General features: G+C 40.2%; 1 protein-coding gene across 4 annotated transcripts in view; it reads right to left on the bottom strand.

Annotated features, from left to right (window-relative positions):
- Positions 1-483: 483 nt before the first annotated feature.
- The window catches only part of CRYBG2 (crystallin beta-gamma domain containing 2), a 386,970-nt gene continuing 375,308 nt past the window's right edge, over positions 484-12,145 (bottom strand). For all 4 annotated transcript variants that reach the window (XM_077295719.1, XM_077295720.1, XM_077295723.1 and 1 more), the window contains 5 exons: positions 11,921-12,060; positions 11,654-11,777; positions 11,228-11,386; positions 10,037-10,196; positions 484-1,163 (listed from right to left, as the gene is read on the bottom strand). In XM_077295719.1, coding sequence (XP_077151834.1) covers positions 1,075-1,163; positions 10,037-10,196; positions 11,228-11,386; positions 11,654-11,777; positions 11,921-12,060 — 672 coding nt within the window. In that variant the 3' untranslated portion in view covers positions 484-1,074. The remainder of the gene's footprint in view (positions 1,164-10,036; positions 10,197-11,227; positions 11,387-11,653; positions 11,778-11,920; positions 12,061-12,145) is intronic.

Genomic DNA, 12,145 nt, shown 5'->3' with positions numbered 1-12,145 from the left:
TGTAAACTTCAGGTAGAGGGTCAGACAGGGTTTCCCTAGTCTGAGGAAAATTGCAGGGGTCCGGGTTATTAGCTCTCGCCCTCCTTGTATCCCTGTGACAGTGTGGCTGCAATGTGGTCAAAAACAAAGCCAATAAACAGTTTCACAAGTAAAGAAAAATGCACACATTAGCAAGTATACTTTGGTTTGTAAAGTAAAATAAAAGTTGTTTATACTTTGTTTTTCTTTCCTTCACATTAGGCAAACAACTGCAAATGGAGACGATAAAATGCCATCTACTTTGAATGGAGCTCCAGGCATGTCAGCCATGTTACTTATCATACTTACATTTTCAGTCTTCCACTACATCCTAGACTGACCACTTTCTGTGAAGACGGACTGATGAAGAGAAGCCAAAACACGGATGGCAAATGTGAAGAGTCCAAACAAGTGATAAATGTCTATGCTCATTTTCTCTGAACTTGATCTGTAGAATAAACCTGATTGTACCACAAAGTGTTTTGTTGTTTATTAGCATTTTTACCTTTGCTTATAGTACATGCACATAAACAGGGGCTTTAATACATCAAATGTTACAGAACCAGCTGAGTGTTCATTCCGTTTAATAAGTCCCATATATTATAGTATAGTATATACAAAATCACCACAAGCTTGTGAATTAGAAAAGACAAAGATTGTGAAACTGTATAAAAATATATATGATTACAATATAAATATTCTAGTACCTCAAACATTACACACAGAGTTGCTTAATAAAACTATACATAGAACATCTCCGGTACCCGTCAGCTTCAGCTGCAGTTTCACATTTAACAGATTTTTTTTTATCAATTGAATTGTGGGTAGAAACGGCATCTTATTTTATCATGTTGGAGTTGAAGGTTCATAAGTTGTGCCAGACTGCATCTTAATGTTGGTAATACTGTAGGAAGCAGCATGGGATGATGAATGGCTCTTGGAAACCTGGTAAAAATTACTGAAAGTCCATTAAGTGATGTCTTGCGCTGTAATATATTCAGCAGAATAACAGGAACACAGATCATCACTGGTCCATAAAATAAATTACTAACTGTTTCAGAACACTTCAAGATCCCAAACTTGTGTTAGCCTGTCCTTTGCTGTCTCCCACACCACAACATGGTCCGAGTCATAACTGTGTCCACCTGCAAGTTAAGAGAGAAAGCTTAGAAAAAGTATTACGGTACTTCAGCTACATGAGGAAAACCTAACATGTGAGTTATTTTGCAAAGGCCAACTTTCAAAAATAGAAAGATTAAGAGACAGTCCAGCTCACCACTATCATCCTTCTCTTGCTTGTAGCTTGGGCACAGAGCCAGCGTGAGCCTGCTGCATACACAAATCCTACTAAAGTCTAATTAATCCAGCTCGCAGCATGTTCCAGTTTTTAAAAAAAATTGAAACTTTTATTGAGGCATATAGAGAACATGTCAACTCCATATATTATCTCACAAATTTTGAATAAGCCATTTTAAGTACTGGGTAAGTGGTTTCCCATGAATAAGAACAGTTAGTTAGAAAGCACTGTATATTATGCAAAACTGGTATTTTATCTATAAGTCTGGATCAAGATGCAAGCTGGATTAATTATACTTTATTAAAATTAGTCACCTTTCTAAGTTTAAAATTTACACAAATAATATTTATTTCATGATTATCGCAGCAGCATGTTGCAGCTAACAGCCGGTTATTTTTTTATAGTAAATATTCACTTCTAGGGAATTAATTTGATTTTCAGCAGTAAAATAGTAGATGTTGGTCATGTTCAGGAGTCATTTCTGTAAATCAATTCATCATAAAAGTGAACAAAACTGAAAATATACAAAACGGATATCAATAATGGCTGTTCCCTACCCTAGTAAATTAATTACCACCAGGCACTGTCTTCTGCTCTTCCCAGCACTGCTACAGTCCCGATCCTCCATCCTGTGACCACAGCTCCTGACTGACCAGAAGTCAGAGGTAAGGATCACAAGCACCCAGTGTAAGTCTATGAAAACCTTGTTTGGCCTCTCATGGAATTACATTGAAAAGTAACTTCTGGCTCACCCAGCAAACATTGGAGCAATCCAGCAGGTCACAAACTGCAGAAGACCGACCAGAGTGGTGCTGAGAACAGAAGAAGATGGCTGATAAGTATTTTACTATGGGCATTAGTGATACCATTCTGACGATGAAATATAAAAAGGCACTGGAGTGGTGCTTTAAGGGGTTAAAAGAGTGAAGAGAAGCTTCCTGACCACTACTGATCTGAAAATAAAGAAAGTCTTCCGCGCCTAACATGTGTATTATGATCCTCGGCTGCACCAAGAACAGATAATACACTCGGCAGCTGCTCAGCAATTTTTTTTTTTTATGAGAGTGGGATACTACATGGAAGAGGACCCTCCTGAGAAATTTATATACACCACATCACTAATAGTGCCAGTCATATCTATTTGTACAGTCATGGCCAAAAGTATTCACACCCCTGCAATTCTGTCAGATAATACTCAGTTTCTTCCTGAAAATGATTGCAAACACAAATTCTCTGGTATTATTATCTTCATTTAATTTGTCTTGAATGAAAAAACACAAAAAGAATTGTTCTAAAGCCAAATTGGATATAATTCCACACCAAACATAAAAAAGGGGGTGGACAAAAGTATTGGCACTGTTCGAAAAATCATGTGATGCTTCTCTAATTTGTGTAATTAACAGCACCTGTAACTTACCTGTGGCACCTAACAGGTGTTGGCAATAACTAAATCACACTTGCAGCCAGTTGACATGGATTAAAGTTGACTCAACCTCTGTCCTGTGTCCTTGTGTGTACCACATTGAGCATGGAGAAAAGAAAGAAGACCAAAGAACTGTCTGAGGACTTGAGAAACCAAATTGTGAGGAAGCATGAGCAATCTCAAGGCTACAAGTCCATCTCCAAAGACCTGAATGTTCCTGTGTCTACCGTGCGCAGTGTCATCAAGAAGTTTAAAGCCCATGGCACTGTGGCTAACCTCCCAAGATGTGGACGGAAAAGAAAAATTGACAAGAGATTTCAACACAAGATTGTGCGGATGTTGGATAAAGAACCTCGACTAACATCCAAACAAGTTCAAGCTGCCCTGCAGTCCGAGGATACAACAGTGTCAACCCTTACTATCTGTCGGCATCTGAATGAAAAGGGACTGCATGGTAGGAGACCCAGGAAGACCCCACTTCTTACCCCGAGACATAAAAAAGCCAGGGTGGAGTTTGCCAAAATTTACCTGAAAAAGCCTAAAATGTTTTGGAAGAATGTTCTCTGGTCAGATGAGACAAAAGTAGAAGTTTTTGGGCAAAGGCATCAACATAGAGTTTACAGGAGAAAAAAAGAGGCATTCAAAGAAAAGAACATGGTCCCTACAGTCAAACATGGCGGAGGTTCCCTGATGTTTTGGGGTGGCTTTGCTGCCTCTGGCACTGGACTGCTTGACCGTGTGCATGGCATTATGAAGTCTGAAGACTACCAACAAATTTTGCAGCATAATGTAGGGCCCAGTGTGAGAAAGCTGGGTCTCCCTCAGAGGTCAAGGGTCTTCCAGCAGGACAATGACCCAAAACACACTTCAAAAAGCACTAGAAAATGGTTTGAGAGAAAGCACTGGAGACTTCTAAGGTGGCCAGCAATGAGTCCAGACCTGAATCCCATAGAACACCTGGGGAGAGATCTAAAAATGGCAGTTTGGAGAAGGCACCCTTCAAATATCAGGAACCTGGAGCAGTTTGCCAAAGAAGAATGGTCTAAAATTCCAGCAGAGCATTGTAAGAAACTCATTGATGGTTACCGGAAGCGGTTGGTCGCAGTTATTTTGGCTAAAGGTTGTGCAACCAAGTATTAGGCTGAGGGTGCCAATACTTTTGTCTGGCCCATTTTTGGAGTCTTGTGTGAAATGATCAATGTTTTGCTTTTTGCTTCATTCTCTTTTGTGTTTTTTCATTCAAGACAAATTAAATGATGATAATAATAACAAAGAATTTGTGTTTGCAATCATTTTCAGGAAGAAACTGAGTATTATCTGACAGAATTGCAGGGGTGTGAATACTTTTGGCCATGACTGTATATATTGGTCAAGTTCTGACATCAAAATATGATTTTTATACACTGCCGTTTACTGCAATTATTATTTCTGATAACTATAAGTAGAAGGTCTATATGTGTTTTATGCATATGCATCACTTTGTTAAATATTATGATGAACTGATTTACAGAATTTACCTCTCAACACAGCAAACATCTATTTTTTGATTGAGTGGAGAGTTTAAAATACTTTTTTAACCCCTTAGTGACAGAGCCAATTTGGTACTTAATGACCGAGCCAATTTTTACAATTCTGACCACTGTCACTTTATGAGGTTATAACTCTGGAACGCTTTATCAGATCCTGCTGATTCTGAGACTGTTTTTTCGTGACATATTGTACTTCAAGTTAGTCATAACATTTCTTCGATATTACTTGCGATTATTTATGAAAAAAATGAAAATATGGCGAAAATTTTTAAAATTTTGCAATTTTCAAACTTTGTATTTTTATGCCCTTAAATCAGAGAGATATGTCACAAAAAATAGTTAATAAATAACATTTCCCACATGTCTACTTTACATCAGCACAATTTTGGAAACAAAATTTTATTTTGTTAGGGAGTTATAAGGGTTAAAAGTTGACCAGCAATTTCTCATTTTTACAACACCATTTTTTTTAGGGACCACATCACATTTGAAGTCACTTTGAGGGGTCTATATGATAGAAAATACCCAAGTATAACTCCATTCTAAAAACTGCACCCCTCAAGTTGCTCAAAACCACATTCAAGAAGTTTATTAACCCTTTACGTGCTTCACAGGAACTGAAACAATGTGGAAGGAAAAAATGAACATTTAACTTTTTTTTGTAAACATTTTAATTCAGAACCATTTTTTTTTATTTTCACAAGTGTAAAAACAGAAATTTAACCATAAATTTTGTTGTGCAATTTCTCCTGAATACGCCGATACCCCATATGTGGGGGTAAACCACTGTTTCGGCGCACCGCAGGGCTTGTAAGAGAAGGAGTGCCATTTTACTTTTTCAATGTAGAATTGGCTGGAATTGAGATCGGACACCATGTCGCGTTTGGAGAGCCCCTGATATGCCTAAACAGTAGAAACCCCCCACAAGTGACCCCATTTTGGAAACTAGACCCCTTAAGGAACTTATCTAGATGTGTGGTGAGCACTTTAAACCCCCAAGTTATTCACAGAAATTTATAACGTAGTGCCGTGAAAATAAAAAATCACATTTTTTCTACAAATATGATATTTTTGCACCCAAATTTTTATTTTCACAACCGTAACAGGAGAAATTAGACCACCAAAGTTGTTGTGCAATTTCTCCTGAGTACGTCGATACCTCTTATGTGGGGGTAAACCACTGTTTGGGCACCCATCGAGGCTCGGAAGGGAAGGAGCGCCGCTTGGAATGCAGACTTTGATGGGATGGTCTGCGGGCGTCATGTTGCATTTGCAGAGCTCCTAATGTACCTAAACAGTAGAAACCCCCCACAAGTGACCCCATTTTGGAAACTAGACCCCCCAAAGAGCTTATCTAGATGTGTGGTGAGCACTATGAACCCCCAAATGCTTCACAGAAGTTTATAATGTAGAGCCATGAAAATAAAAAAAATCATATTTTTTCCACAAAAATGATTTTTCACCCCCAAATTTTTACTTTCACAAGGGTAACAGGAGAAATTGGACCCCAAAATTTATTGTGCAATTTATGCTGAGTAGGCTGATACCCCATATGTGGGGGTAAACCACTGTTTGGGCGCATGGCAGAGCTCGGAAGGGAAGGAGCGCCGTTTTGGAATGCAGACTTTGATAGAATGGTCTGCGGGCGTTATGTTGCGTTTGCAGAGCCCCTGATGTACCTAAACAGAAGAAACCCCCCACAAGTGACCCCATTTTGGAAACTAGACCCCCCAAGGAACTTATCTAGATGTGTGGTGAGAACTTTGAATGCCCAAGTGCTTCACAGAAGTTTATAATGCAGAGTTGTGAAAATAAATTTTTTTTTTTTTTTTACAAAAAAGATTTTTAGCCCCCAAGTTTTTATTTTCACAAGGTTAACAAGAGAAATTGGACCCCAAAAGTTGTTGTCCAATTTGTCCTGAGTACACTGATACCGCATGTGTGGGGGGGACCACTGTTTGGGCGCATGGCAGAGCTCGGAAGGGAAGGAGCGCCTTTTTGGAATGCAGACTTTGATAGAATGGTCTGCGGGCGTTATGTTGCGTTTGCAGAGCCCCTGATGTACCTAAACAGTAGAAACCCCCCACAAGTGACCCCATTTTGGAAACTAGACCCCCCAAGGAACTTATCTAGATGTGTGGTGAGAACTTTAAATGCCCAAGTGCTTCACAGAAGTTTATAATGCAGAGTTGTGAAAATAAAAATTATTTTTTTTCCACAAAAAAGATTTTTTAGCCTCCAAGTTTTTCATTTTCACAAGGGCAACAGGAGAAATTGGACCCCAAAAGTTGTTGTCCACTTGATCCCGAGTACGCTGATGCCCCATATGCTGGGGTAAACCACTGTTTGGGCGCACGGCAGAGCTCAGAAGGGAGGGAACACCACTTGACTTTTTGAGCGCAAAATTGGCTGTGGCGTTTGGAGACCCTGTGATGTACCTAAACAGTGGAAACCCCCCAATTCTAACTCCAACCCTAACCCCAACACACCCCTAATCCTAATACCAACCCATAATCCTAATCACAACCCTAACGATAATCACAACCCTAACCCCAAAACAACCCTAATCCCAACCCTAACCATAACCCTAATCAGAATCCTAAATCCAACACACCCCTAATCCTAATCTCAACCCTAACCTCAAACCTAACCCTAATCCCAATACACCCCTAACCCTAATCCCGACCCTAACTTTAACCCTAATCCCAAACCTAACCCTAATCCCAAACATAACCCTAATACCAACTCTAATCCAAACCCTAACCCTAATCCCAACTCTAACCCTAACTTTAGCCGCAACCCTAGCCCTAACTTTAGCCCCAACCCTAACCCTAACTTTAGCCCCAACCCTAACCCTAGCCCTAACTTTAGCCCTAACCCTAGCCCTAACTTTAGCCCCAACTCTAACCCTAACCCTAGCCCTAAATTTAGCCCCAACCCTAACCCTAACCCTACATTTAGCCCCAACCCTAACCCTAAATTTAGCCCCAACCCTAACCCTAATTTTAGCCCCAACTCCTCTAGCTGCCAGCCGGCAGATCATGGCGGGCGCACTGCGCATGCGCCCGCCATTTTCTTTCTGGATGAAGAAGCCAGCAAACAGGAGGAGACGCAGGAGCACCCAGGGACACCGGTAAGTATAACAGGGTCCCCAAATCCCCCTATTTCTCTGTCCTCTGATGTGCGATCACATCAGAGGACAGAGAATTACACATCGCTTTTTTTTTTTTTTTTGCGGTCGCCGGTAAACAGTTAATTACCGGCGATCGCAAAACAGGGCGATCATGTTCTTTGGGGTCTCGGCTACCCCCGGCAGCCGAGACCCCAAAGATCTTCCGGGTGCCGGCTGGAACAAGATGGCGGCGCCCATCGGGAGCCACGAGGAGCACCGGGGGAGACAGGTGAGTATCGGGGGGCGATCGGGGACCCCATTTCTCTGTCCTCTGATGTGCGATCACATCGGAGGACAGAGAAATTAAATGGGAAATCGCATTTTGGTTTTTTTTGCGACCGCCGGTAAACGGTTAATTACCGGCAATCGCAACCCGGGGGTCGGTAAAAAAAAACCTGAATCATGTTCCGAGAAAATCCGACTCTGGGGGGCGCTATTCACTTTTTCCACAGCGCCGTTAATTAACGGCGCTGTGGTTTAAGTACCCTTAACTGCCGCCGTTAAAAGTTGTATCGGCGGTCGTTAAGGGGTTAATATATTTTTTAATATGTACATTTTTACATTATTGTTTGGTTCCCTTAGGAGACTTGAACCAGCAATCATTAAATCGCTTTTACTATAAACTACAGTGCCTTGCAAAAGTATTCGGCCCCCTGGAACTTTTCAACCTTTTCCCACATATCGTGCTTCAAACATAAAGATACCAAATGTAAATTTTTGGTGAAGAATCAACAACAAGTGGAACACAATTGTGAAGCTGAACAAAATGTATTGATTATTTTAATTTTTTGTGGAAATTCAAAAAAACTGAAAAGTGGGGCGTGCAATATTAATCGGCCCCTTTACTTTCAGTGCAGCAAACTCACTCCAGAAGTTCATTGTGGATCTCTGAATGATCCAATGTTGTCCTAAATGCCTAATGATGATAAATATCCACCTGTGTGTAATCAAGTCTTCAACAGGTGCCTCAGGACTGATATCATTTAAATGCTGCTGTCAGAGATAGAAATTGAAGTGGCTAAGCTACAGTGATTGGATTGCATAACCACAGTTACAGACATATGCTGACTATATAACATAGCCAATGGCTCAATAACTCTGCCTAGCATGAAGCAGTCTCAGCTCCTGAGACTGCTTCATACATTCCTTATGTCTATATATACATCATTGGTCATTAATATCACAGACAAAATATTTCACAAGGCGGCTGCCAAGGAAATCAGCTAATTGTTCTAGGTGCCACTTTTGAAACCTCAGCAAACAACTGATTATGCCAAGGGAAGACGCGACCAGTGAGGCATCACCCTGCAGTGGTTGCTGAAGGTGAAATGTAGGATTACACTGCAGGTATTCTGATGAATTGCTGGATATATATTACGACAGCTCAAGTCTGTCAAAACAGCAACAACTCGTACTTTCTATAGGTCACTAAACATCTAAAATAATTTATGGAAGAGAAAATCACATATATGTATCATATAATAAATAATTTTATATATTTTGGTATCAAACTCAAACAAATATTATCAATGAAACGTCACTGAAAATTAGACTGGTCACAAATCCACAGAAAATTCACATTACATTCAGATTTTGGTGCTGTTTTGTCTTTACCCAAATCACTAGAGTCTGTGGGGAAAATCCACACAAGAATTGAGATCTGAAAATCTGCAGTAATTCACATTGTGTGAAATCACTCTTAGGGTATGTGCACACGCTGCGGAATGGTGTGCGGATTTTACCACACTGATTTTGGAAAATTCGCAAGTTTGGCCAACATTTTGAAAAGTGTGCAGTGCTTAGCTGGAAAGTGACATCATCAAAATATATAAAAAAAGAGGTGTAAATCATGATAGAAAGGTACTTGTATCTCTTAATGGAGCACATTTATTGCAGTGGCGCATGGTAGGTAAATATGCTTGCGCCTCTATGAGTTTAGCACCACACCTTAGTACAGTAAAATCTTCACCAAAACTGGCAGACAAAATGCCAGATCCCTGAAGAAGAAGTCCGTGGACTTTGAAACGCGTTGGATAGACTTGTTATGGTATTGAGTGCAATTTGCTGGCCGTTCACGTGCCACATCACGTGCAAGTGACGTCACACGAGGTCCTGCGGCTGTGCTGCGCCTCGTCGGCAACAAGTGAGTGGAAGCAGAGGCTCACGCTGTGAATCCAGGAACAGCATCGGTGAGGTAAGGGGGGACTGTCACCGGCCGGGACAGTTCTCCGCCTTATCCTCATACATATCTTGAAAAGGAATCACCTTTTATTTCATCGTCTGTATTCACCCAGAGGATTACTACGGCACTACACCTGAGGGCTGGGCAGATCCAGGAGAACTTCAGAGTGGAGCAACCGGTAAAACAGTAGACTTTTTTAGACTATATATAAAGCACTAAAAATGTACTGATCTATATTGGAACAGGCAGTGGTGTACTTACGCTTTGGTGGACAACACATACAGATAACTTTATTAACCATTTATCTTGTGATCTACAGCGCAGATAGTTATATTTATAAAATGCCAGACTTGACTATTTGGCAATATAGTGCATATATGCCAGAAACCTTAGTAATACTGCTTTAACTTCTTACCTTTTACATCTAGACACAAACCCTCAAATAAACAGCTCATTATATGACCAGAATCCTCAAGAGACCAAGTTTGAATTGGTTTGCGCCCCTCGGACCACATGACTACTTTTGTCCCTGGAGTAGCCATGCCAACAACCTGCAGGCTCATTTGAGGAGTCATCTATAAGGAGATATAGAAGATACGTAGTTTCTTTTAGAGATAGACATTTCTTGCATCTTAATATAGAATTTAAGAGAACCATGCAGGGGTGGGAATTTCCTAAGGTGGAGTTTCTAGATACACATTCCAGTGCTGATCACCGTGCCTGTCACATTTAGTACCTCTGTAACATTGTCAAACACAATCAGTGCCTGTAATCATATCAGACATGACAAGTGTGCTTATAACAACCCCCCCAAATCACAAAGCTCGCTGTGAGAGCTTTAGCCAATATCCTCCCAGCACAATACACTAATAAGTGGGCCAGCTAAAGAGCACCATGCAGTAGCGCCAGAGTCTTACCTCTAGCACTGCTTTTCTACTCTATTGAGGGAAAATGGGTCAAATATGTTATTATATCTCCAAATTAAACCATGTGGTTTATAGAAGGTGTATAAAGTCAGAACAGGTGGTCTTGCTTCTACCTGATGCTCAGTGGCTATTCACAAGTATCCAGAATAGCCTTACTGAGTCAGGAAGCTGTAGGGAGTAAATCTTTCTAATCATGTCCAGCTTTGTGTACATACCCTACACTGAATATAGAGTTCAATACAAAGAAGGGGATTTAACTGTGCAGCTATGAGTTCATAGGTGCATAATTATCTATATGATTGGGCAGAGCAGTCATAAACACTCTGACTAATCACGCAACTTACATGTACACTCAAGGCAATAAAATGCTTAGAATGTTACTGAGCCAATAGTAACTGGGTGACAACACTAACAAATGTGAGCAGGAAAAATCCCCACAAGGCCTCACATTAATGTGTGTGTTTTGGTGTGTAAAAGAGTGGTATAATAGAGCTATATTGAGTTTATTTTACTCTTTGATATGGTTTCATTTAACAAATTTAGATTTCCACTATTGCCTCTAGGGTGAAAACAGTCTTAAGATTTTTTATTTACTCTGCATGGGTTACTACCTTTTACAGTAACAATTTTGGTGTATGAGGCCAAAAACTAACACAGATGCAAACATGTTTTTCACTAACCTGATTCTTAACACGTCCTTCCTCATAGTACCAAAGATTACAGCTTCTGACTCTTGGCTCAGTGACTTGGACACGTGCAGCTTTCATGTTCTCAGCTGGCTCTGGAACACCTAAGAACAAGCCTAAGGCACGGTTCCGAAGTCGAAAATATACCCTCCTCTGAAACAGGTGAGAAAGTGAAGAGATATAGGGTTTAGATTGATACTGCCTTAGATGTGATACATGGTATTGTTAGTCCACATTAAACTTATGATTCCTCAATCTGCATTGACCTCATATCTATGGTTTTGCAGGTTAAAATAAGTACATGAATAAATTATAAAATAAAAATACTAATTATGCATGCTCCTCCAGGAATATGGGCACATAAAAGTTTGTCATCTTGGTATTTGGGCTTACAGGTAATAGTATTTGCAGTGACCCTACCTGTCTAATAGGACAAAGTGATCCGATTCGCTGAATGCCGCTGAATAGCAACCAGTTAGTGATTTGTGTCCGTTCTAGTAGCCACTGTCTTCCACGAAAATCACTGTGCTCATAAACAACCCATCTGCATTATAAAAAAAAAATGGAAAGCAAAATAATAAATAAAAAACATTAAGGGATAATACTGTATGTGAAGAAGTCCTGTACAGTTTGTGAGAAGGAATATAAGAAACAGGACGATATATGAATGAATAAACAATTACTCACATGCCACTCGCCACTTTAATGGACAGCACATGGTTGTTGTAGCCTTCACTTTGCAGGCTCCGAACTGAACTAGTGAATTCTATCTCCTTGCCTTCAAATCTCTCTAAGCCATGAAGTGATATTGAAGGTGTCGAAAAATACTGCAAAATATTGAAAGGAAAACGTATCAAAATAACTGTGCTTTGTTATTTTTGTACATATATAGTAGCATAGCTGATAGCTAGA

This window comes from Ranitomeya variabilis, chromosome 3, assembly GCF_051348905.1.
Source record: "Ranitomeya variabilis isolate aRanVar5 chromosome 3, aRanVar5.hap1, whole genome shotgun sequence".
Classification (NCBI taxonomy): domain Eukaryota; kingdom Metazoa; phylum Chordata; class Amphibia; order Anura; family Dendrobatidae; genus Ranitomeya; species Ranitomeya variabilis.
This window is presented reverse-complemented; position numbering and strand designations above follow the sequence as displayed.